General features: G+C 29.7%; 2 protein-coding genes across 2 annotated transcripts; one reads left to right on the top strand and one right to left on the bottom strand.

The window, feature by feature from the left end:
* The first annotated feature begins 1,100 nt into the window (after window positions 1–1,100).
* Pak3 (p21 (RAC1) activated kinase 3) lies at window positions 1,101–2,875 on the top strand. Its single transcript, XM_011502970.1, has one exon. The coding sequence runs from the start codon at window positions 1,181–1,183 to the stop codon at window positions 2,873–2,875; it is 1,695 nt and encodes a 564-aa protein (XP_011501272.1). The 5' UTR covers window positions 1,101–1,180.
* A 2,054-nt stretch (window positions 2,876–4,929) lies between these two features.
* On the bottom strand, window positions 4,930–8,780 carry LOC105364934 (dihydrolipoyllysine-residue acetyltransferase component of pyruvate dehydrogenase complex, mitochondrial). The gene is made up of 9 exons (XM_011502971.1): window positions 8,431–8,780; window positions 7,376–7,557; window positions 6,877–7,133; window positions 6,526–6,677; window positions 6,288–6,421; window positions 6,028–6,204; window positions 5,777–5,961; window positions 5,193–5,293; window positions 4,930–5,117 (listed from the first exon to the last, which is right to left on the bottom strand). Exons 1-9 carry the CDS (start codon window positions 8,705–8,707, stop codon window positions 4,957–4,959), a joined length of 1,626 nt encoding a protein of 541 aa, XP_011501273.1. The 5' UTR covers window positions 8,708–8,780; the 3' UTR covers window positions 4,930–4,956.
* Between the last annotated feature and the right edge of the window lie 1,364 nt (window positions 8,781–10,144).

A 10,144-nucleotide genomic window follows, 5' to 3' on the forward strand; every position in this document is an offset into this window, starting at 1 on the left:
TGCGTGAATCGATGAGGAGGATAAAGTGTAGATATATATATATATATATATATTTATTTTTTTTTTTCAATCTTAAAAGAAACTAATGAAAATTTATAAAATAAGCACTCTTACCTTGCAACGCTAGTTAATCAATTTGTACATGCAACATTGCCATAATGACTGATAGATAATATACTTTTACATTAATAAGAAACAATGTTCAGTCTTGTCCATTATATATATATATATATATATATATATATATATATATGTATAACAAGAAAATATCAACGAATTAATGCTGAGCATTTAAAGTATTTTGAATTTAAAATTGAGGGAAAATGAAGTAGTAAAAGACGAGTAAGGAGGAGCACACGTTATGCCCAATAATTTTACAATGACAATACAATTGTTGCACGACTGCATTGTGAGCACAATCTTTATTTAAAATGACTTTGGAGTTTGAGCGTAAGCCATTGTGATAAATTAATGTAGCCACTCCTCACGGTAGCCAGCTAAAATTATAAAACAAACGAAATAATAAAATAATAAAATAAGGAATAAAGGTGGGAAATGACACTACGTGATTTCAAAGCTATTACGTTGGCATACGTGAGACAACACCAACCCAACCCTCGACGTCATTCCGTCCTCCGGTCACACACTTCACCGCTCGATCTCTCCTCTCCGTCAACCTTAACTGTTTCTTAAACTGTCATTGTGAAATATTTTATAGTACTCCAGTCGCAGCAATCATACCGACACAAATTGTCACACGCACGCACGCACGCACACGCACAAAACATTTGTTATACTTACCCGTCATTTTCCTTTTAATAGCATTCGACCAATGCAACGAGTTAAAGTCGCTTGGATACTTAACGTCGATTACCGTCGATAAGGAAAGGTAATTTGTTAAAATAATTGATGAAATGAGCCTATTTGACACATCCCCCGTGTATTTTGGATACCCTAACCTGATCAAGAATCAAATTCCTATTCCACGATTTAATTTTTCTCTATTTTTCTTTGTAGGCTTTGTAGGGGTCTTCTCGGCTCAAATGTGTTGTATGCTCGAAGAAAACAATGAACGAATTGTTTGTAAATGACACGACACCTGGGTGTAGAAGAGCGTCGAGTATCACCTTGATGAGGAGAGGCCACAAAGGATGAGTGATAATGGCTTTAATGACTTTACATGAAGATATTTTCACTAAATAATAATTTCATTTTACGAATAATTTTTTATGTGTGTAAACACAAAGTGCACATTCTATTTTATAGGATTCCATTTAACGGCGGATTTTTCGAATGGACGTTATTTTTTATAAAAATGAGTCTGAATATCGTTAAGTTCTTCTCTAAAAAGAAACATCAAAATTCACAAGTTATTGATACGGTGGGGGAAATAGGATTACCCACGAATGTTTCGCATCAGTTTCATGTTATAAAGAATGCTCAGACCGGTCAGTTAGAAGGTTTGCCGGACTCGTGGATACGTTTGCTTAATACGCAGATAACAAAGTCAGAACAGAATGAGCATCCAGCGGCGGCGCTTCAGGCCATAAAATTTTATAATTATTCTATAAAGAAGAAGCCGACGCCTCAGGAGGAGGTGTTCAAACCCTTTGTTACCGAAGACGTCATAGAAGAAGAGTCCATAGAGATAGATAAAATTTTAGCCAAGAAATGCAATGCCCATCGAGATTCGGATGGCTCAACGTCGGCTAGCTCTACGGAGAGTCAGCTTCAAAGCTTACCGCCGGACCTTCCTCCAAAAATTAAGAAGCCACCGAAGCCAGCGCCCAGAAAATTTGTGGAGCGTAAAGAAAAGACCCTGACGGAAATCCTCGAAGATCTCAATAATTATCAATTAGAGGATGATTATAATCAATTGCCGGAGGACAGTAATGGCAATACGCAGAGCGCGGAAAATAACGTTGAGCAGCAAGGGGAGAGTCCAGTCTTGCGAAGGAAAACTAACAGCTCGCTACCGACTCTAAGCGACGAAGAGGTTTACGAAGAACTTAAAAATATTTGTCAAAGCGACGATCCACAATTGAGATTCGAAAGGAGTAAAGAGGTTGGCGCTGGCTCTTCCGGCACGGTGTTCATAGCGACTGATTTATCAAATAATCAGAGAGTAGCTATTAAGGATATCGATTTGTCTAAGCAACCGAAGAAGGAACTAATGCTTACGGAGATTAAAGTCTTGAAGGAATTCCGTCATCCAAATTTAGTGAATTTTTTAAACTCTTATCTAGTCGACGATCATCTTTGGGTGATTATGGAATTATTAGAAGGCGGACCTTTAACCGACGTTGTGACTGAAACTGTGATGAAAGAGGCCCAAATAGCCGCCGTTTGTCGAGAGGTTCTAAAAGCAGTGAGCTTCCTACATACTAGGGGCATTATTCATAGAGACATTAAGTCGGACAATGTTCTTCTAGGAATGAATGGAGCGGTTAAAGTGACAGACTTTGGTTTTTGTGCAAATATTGTGGGTGACGAGAAGCGACAGACTATGGTAGGAACCCCTTATTGGATGGCACCCGAAGTGGTTACAAGAAAACAATATGGTAAAAAAGTTGATATTTGGTCATTAGGTATTATGGCGATTGAAATGATCGAGGGTGAACCTCCGTACATGAAAGAGACACCATTGAGGGCTTTATATTTGATAGCAGCTATCGGTAAACCACAAATACCTAGTTGGGATACTCTCAGTGCACAATTTCAAAACTTCTTAGAAAGATGCTTGGCCGTTGAAGTTGACGAAAGAGCATCAGCCGAAGAATTGTTAGTCCATCCCTTTCTTGATAATTGTGCGGAACTCACTACCTTGAGCCCATTGATTCGCGCTGCACAGAAAATTCTTCATAAAGTTTTTTGAAACCGTAACGTTCGACCGCAGGATTTCAGTCTTAAGTTGCTCTCCTACAAAACTTTTTCCACGATCCTACACTTGTACTTCAATCTGCAACCATATTCATTCCAAAATATTGCATTTAACAGATACGAATATGCCTATTATTTGTAACGAAGACGTACAATCCACAGATTCTTCTTACTTTCTACAATTGTATAAAAAAATATCTTTAAAATATGATTGGACAATTCTGTAGTTAATTTATAAAATTCATCGTAACGAGGCTTTGTTACTCTTACAAAACAAAATTTAGTAAATATTTTGCATTCCTTAGCAAGTGCCAGAAAAGTGCAATTTTATAAAATTTATACAATCCAAAGTATTATTTAAGTTCGTTTATAAAACAAAAAGAACAAAGAAAGAAAGAAGAAAGAAAAAAAAAAAAGAAGGAATGAAATTTGTTTATCTTTATCATTGGCATCAAAGTGCAGTGCTTATTTGGCAAATTTTAACCATTATAATTTCACAAATTATATATGATAATTTGTAAAGAGATGCACTTTATGTTTTTCAACATTGGTTTACAAGAAATACAATAAATTTTAAAGTATATTTTTACTCGTGAGATTCATGTTTTATAGCATTTAAAACACATGTATTAATGGAAGTATTATGATACAGAGAATAGGCAGCAAATGCGTTCATTTTTATATATTTTTTAAAACAAAATACTTTTCATACAAATGTTTATGTGTGTACTTGTCAATTTTTTTAGAAAGTTATACTATTGTAATGTGCCTAAGAGCATATAATTGCTCAATGATATTTAAACCATAATACTATTATACGATAAATAGTATATTGTATATAAATATGTATATTTAAAAATACTTCATAAATAATATGCAATTTTAACAAATAATTGACTGGTCTTGCGTTTTATTATTATATTTTTTGTTTTTGTTTTTATAAATACTTTATTATTTACAACGTAAATCCTTGACTCGACAAACATTAATCTTCTTACTTACATTGCATACCAATATCGCATTGATTTTCGTACCATTGCAGTTAGATCATTTACATAATAAATTATAAAATTACTAATTTGATCTAATGTTACTAATAACAGTTTAGTAGTAACTCGTGCATTCAAACATTATAATTACGTTAACACCTCTATACATTGTTCCAAGCAAAATTCAATTATTGTTTAATATTAAATAATCTATTAAATGTCTTGTCATCGATTGCTATAAAACGTTTATACATCTTACATACTCTTATGTTTACTAAACATAAGAGTCTAAAATGTTTACTCAAGGCATTGCAATGGCCGTATCTTGAGAATAAATCAACGATTTTTTTTCTTTTTCTTTTAATAACTGAGGATAGTAAAATATATATGTAACTCTATGTACAATGAAATTGATTGACGTTCTGGATATCCAAATATATTAATTTTTGGAATAATAGATAAAATTATCTATTATTAATCGTGCTTCTTAATAGATACTTTTTTGCGTGGAGAATAATAAATTCTGTATAATAAATTGAATTATGAGGTAGTGTTTCTTCGTAAACTTTCTTCTTTCTGAAATAAACGTTAATAAATATTAATGATAAATTTGTCATTTAATATATATTGTGTATGTCTGGCGTTTGCATACACCTTCGTCGGTATTAACATTGAAACGAACAATCAAATTATCCTTTTAAAAAGTTGGAATAAATTTTTCATTATAATAAATTTGTTTATCAATATAATATATCAAGTATACGATTATTTCAATCAATATATACAATAATTTCATTTCATTTGTAAAAATTATAAAAATTATTATTTTCTTTCTTCCAAAGACTTAGCTTCTTAATATAAATACAGTATTTTCATTTCATTTGTGTAATTAATCTTAAAAAACAATTGTTATTTAAACATATTAAACAATAGACGATTGTTTACGCGATAGTGTAAATAGAGTCGTGAATCATCATTACTGAATCATAACATAAAAGCATAGAAATGAAATTTTTTTTCTGATAAATACTTAATGATAAGTAATTGTGAACGTAAAATTTCACGTTCGTTGCAACTTACCAATATTTCATTTACTGTCTGAAATTGTTCTTCCTGCGACTAGAACTGACGGATCTTGTAATAATGCTTGTAAAAGTTGAAGAAAATTAGCAGCGCGTTTGTCATCTATTGCGCCTCTATTGTACGACAAAGTGACATTCATTACTAAATTTCGATTCGTCGATAAGTCTAAAATATTTCTAAAGTTAGCAGAAGTTTTACAAATAAAATGTAAATGCATTTAAATGAAATTTCATAAAGTACCAAAGACAGCACGACTGCCGCCTACTGCAAGAATAGCATTCTGTGGTGGATTAATAATTGCAGAAAAATTATTAATGCCAAACATGCCAAGATTAGATATTCTAAAACAAACAAATATCATAAATATTATAAATATCAAAGAAAATAAGTCAATAGTGTGTGTGTGTGTGCGTGCGTGTGTGTGTGCGTGCGTGTGTGCGTGTGTGCGTGCGTGCGTGCGTGCGTCTATAACTAGTCAATTGTAATGTGACAATTCATTTAATGACCACGAAACAAATTTCTTTTCATAAATAATACAAAATTACAATGTAACAGCATACGTTGTAATGGAAATTCAAAAATATAATGATAAATTTTATCAGACTCAGTTTCCTTACATACGGCATTTAAAATCTTTTCGTTCACTTTTGACATTCAATGATAATGTATAGTGAAATTTATAAAAAAAAAAAAAAAAAATGTTTAATACATTCGAGGTAAATGCTCGTTGATAAATAATATCAATGAATCTATTTAAATAAATATTAATCTTAATATATCCTCGAATGAAAAACTCTAAGAATGCAGTTAAAATTGAAATATACGAGAATGTTCCCCCTTGAAATTCTTGAGGTTGAAGTTTCCCTTCTCGAGCTTTACGAGATAATACTTTGATATCGTTTGAGATCTCGTCTAATGTTTTGGTTGCCGTGTTGAATACAATAGGCGTTATGAGGCCCGTTGGTGTAGATACAGCAATCGACACATCAACTTTCGTTTGACGAATTACCTACGAAAAATATAATAAAAGGAATATTTCAATTACCACGGGACGGATAACTTGTTACACTGTTACCTCGCCATTTTTATACAACGAATTCACTTCGGGGCATTCTAGGAGCACATGACCGACGGCTTTAACAATAAAGTCATTTATAGATATTTTATTATTCGAAGCCTTAAATTTTTTACGTATTTCCTCGAGTTTGCTTATGTTAATATCGATACTAGCATATGCATGGGGTATACTAGTCTGTAAGTTAAAGACATATTACAATTAATAAAAATATAATATTTATCGCAATCGCGTCGATAAATTTTTATTATAAAAGTCACCTTCGATTCGATAAGTCGCTTTGCTATTATAGCTCGGATGTTTGATATGGGAATATCTATAAATGTAGATGGTTTTATCGGCAATGTGATCGCTTTAGATGGCATTTTACTGATTGGTGTAGATTTTGCAGCAACTGTAATTAGGAGTAATAATCAATGGATCGGATTATTAATTAATGTATTTAGAAAGTGATTTCACTCTTCAAATAATTTATGATAATTCAATATTTATACAAACCAGCTTTTGGTGCAACCTTTTGTAAGCTTTTGGATTGAATGTAGGCTAATACGTCCTCCTTTAAAAGACGATTAGGGCGGCCAGAACCCTTGATAGATCCAGAATTTATATCATACTCTTCTAATAATCTCTTTACCGCTAATCCATAGACCCTACAGATGTAAAACAATATTTGAAAATTATGTCATTCTCAAGGAGTATTAATAGAACATGATTTACTGAATAAAAGAAATTATATTTTAATTCAATATCTTGTAGAATTAAAAGCATTAATTTATGCAAAATACTTTACAAAAACTACAGGCCGAAAACTACGTATTAAAGATATTTGTTGTGTATTAAATCGCTTACTGCTTATTTCCTAGTGTTTTATCTACAGAACTTTTATCAGCATCTGTAGGTTTTTCATGTTCATTCGCCAAAGGAATATTCGAAGCACCAAAGCCTTTATCAACTGTAATCGTAGATGAAGGCGTTGTTTCTTTTGATATGCTTTCAGAAGATACGGCTGTATCTTTCTGCGAATATTCAACAGATTTCCAATCTTCGTCGACTTCAACGGTAAGTGCTATTATTTCTCCAACATTAGCTTTCTTTCCTTCGCCAATCTGTAAAAACATTTATCATCGATTTATGTAACTAGGTTTGACAGAAGATAATAAAGAAGCATAGAAAACGTTAACTAAAACCTCAATATTTTCCCTATTTAGAGGCTTATTACAAAAACAAACATTAATATGCATTCTTTAAATAAAATAGAGAATAAATACCTATATTTGATAAAGTTTATTAATATAAAAAAATTAAAAAAAAAAAAAAAAGCAAAAATTACAATGAAATAACGACTTACGATAATTTTAGCAAGTATACTTTCATCTTCAAAGTCCAATGTCATCACAGCCTTATCAGTTTCGATATCGGCAATGGCATCTCCTGGATTAATTAATTCGCCTTCTTTTTTAAACCATTTTACAATCGTGCCAGTTTCCATTGTAGGTGAAAGAGATGGCATAAGTAGCTCCTTACCTTTGACTTTATACAAAATTAAATGGCATTTATATAATATATATAAAAGCATAATATAACTCAGTAAGTTGAAATAATAATTATACGAAGGAAAAAACAATAATAACAATAATAATTATAATTATAATTATTATTATCATTATTATTATCATTATTATTATTATTATTATTATTATTATTATTATTATTGCAATTTCCTTATCGTTAAACGAGGTTTCTTTAAAATCAATTATATAATTTTTATAACTCAATAAATATACAAGGATGTGTTAAAATAATAACACTTGATATATCCAATTGTAAGTCATTTATAAATTATAAATTTAACGATTAAAACATAAAATTTTGATAATACATTTATAATTCATTATAAATATTTCATAAGATATTTGAAAAATAAATTTTTTATAAAATTCCTTAAATTTAAAAATAAAATAACAAAAAAAAAAAAAATTAAAAATTAAAATAACATTAAGTTCAAATAAATAGAATAGTTTATAATATTACGTTATTAATTGTACCTGATTAACATTTTTTGGTTTTAAAATTCAAGGATGCCGTGAATTTAATATCCTCGTTTGTGTATTTTAATAACATAGTCAAACTATATTATAATAGCTTGCATTTGAGTTTGAAAAGGATTTTCTCGCTTATAATTAATAAATTCATAATTAATAATACAATTATAAATGGTCAATAAGATATTATTATACAAATTAATATATTCAATCAAGCGCGTCGTTATAATACCGATAAAAAAAAATGTAAGAATCGCGATAAGGTAAAAGATAGCCAATACAGGACAAATTTCTAAATGGACCCTAACCTCGAATTTTCATTAAAACACATTGATCTTTTAAAATTGAATAAAAATCTCACCATTAAAGATCCAACTGGTGTGAAAACATGATCGTTGATGCCTCGGTGGTAGCAGGATATACGGCACCACGTGCTTACTATGCGTTGTAGTAAAAATCCTTATACCGAACTTAATCATGTTAGACATATTTCGATTTTTGATGCCCGATGACGAAATGTCTAATATTTCGTAATGATACGCACGCGCGAAAAAAGAATGAGAAAAATAATGGGAGTAAGATAGAGAAAGAAGCGGCCTTTCACGTGCAGAGCAGACGATTTCTAAATATTCTCCCATGAGAAAAGAAAATCTGTGACCTTTATTCGCCTTAACAATTGACACTCCCACATATCGAATATCCGCGATCTTGTCAAGGTTATTCAGTTTTACGTAGATATCATGATATTGCATTTGCATTTGGAAAATATTATATGAACGTGTATTAGTAATACTTGTTTAATTATAAAGGATTTCGATCGTCTACTGCATAATTCTCTTTCAATCGAATATAATCGAATTCAATCTATTCGATCTATAAATTATGTACAACTATTTATTTATGCCAAACGTTTGGTAAGATTTTTATTAATTCATTAATTCAATAATTAATTGAATAAGATGAAAATTTAGATTTGTACGATGATAATATCTCTAATATCTCTATATTGCTAATACTTCGGAATCGGTAATTGAAACTTTTGGTAATTATATTTATTCTTATGCAACATATTTTTTCAAATATTAACATAATGGTTTAAACATTATTGAACTACTTGTGTTAAAATTGCCGTGCATACGTTAAAAAAAACAAAATAAATAAATAAAAATTATAACATCCAGTTTTCAAATGGACATCGCAAGAGTAAATTTTTTAGTAATTGTGATAGATAAGAAATAGATAGGAACAAATTAGTATTTTTTAATTTAAAGTTTTGTATTATTGTGAGGAGAAATTACTTTATTTACATTGTACGAGTAAAATATTATTCGATAAATGCAAAATTTAAATAATTATTTAGAAAAACTCGTTTAAAGTATCATATATATATATATATGAATATATAAATTATTTATATAATAAATATAAGAATCGAATAATTGATTGTGTTTTGTTATTATAAATTAATTCAATTGCTTTTCATTGCATTATTTTATTAAAAGAAAAAAGTTGGAAGATAAAATAAACGAGTCACAAGAAATGCAAAACTTTATTACAGTTATTGTGAATGTATAAGTATTTGAAATTATAAATCTATAACTATATTTGTTCAATAATATGTCAAATACATTATAAAAAGTTATAGATGAGAAAAGTAAAAGTTTCTAAGAACTTTTATATAAAAAATTGTATTTACATCCAAATTGATATTAAACTTTTTATAATGATATATTCAGTAGAGATTCTGAAAATATTCAAACAAATATATATATATATATATATATATATATATATATATATATTGTTACTATCGTAATTTTAAATTAAGGTCAGTTGTAAGATAATTTGGTATATGAGCATTATTCGTATTTCTAAGTGTATTGTTCCATTCCAACAAACAATAGTCGACAAATGATTTCAGTACGACAGATAATTGACCATATTATAACAATACGATACAGTAATTGAAACTCTTACATGCATAAACTAATTATTTATGCTCTTGAAAATTTGATTTAATCGCAAAATTATATGCATGTGCATTTTTTTTTCTTCCTCTTGTTTTTTCGTACCTC

Source organism: Ceratosolen solmsi, unplaced genomic scaffold (assembly GCF_000503995.2).
Source record: "Ceratosolen solmsi marchali unplaced genomic scaffold, CerSol_1.0 scaffold61, whole genome shotgun sequence".
In the NCBI taxonomy this organism is placed as follows: Eukaryota; Metazoa; Arthropoda; class Insecta; order Hymenoptera; family Agaonidae; genus Ceratosolen; species Ceratosolen solmsi.

What these genes read in the sequence shown, in the direction of transcription:
- LOC105364934 (XM_011502971.1), bottom strand. Translation starts at nt 8,707, where the DNA reads ATGGGAGAATATTTAGAAATCGTCTGCTCTGCACGTGAAAGGCCGCTT. An exon ending in GTATACTTGCTAAAATTATC is followed by an intron (nt 7,134 to 7,375) that starts GTAAGTCGTTAT and finishes ATGTTTTTACAG; the next exon opens with ATTGGCGAAGGAAAGAAAGC. An exon ending in TTTCAAGGGGGAACATTCTC is followed by an intron (nt 5,294 to 5,776) that starts GTATATTTCAAT and finishes TGTTTGTTTTAG; the next exon opens with AATATCTAATCTTGGCATGT.
- Pak3 (XM_011502970.1), top strand. Translation starts at nt 1,181, where the DNA reads ATGAAGATATTTTCACTAAATAATAATTTCATTTTACGAATAATTTTT.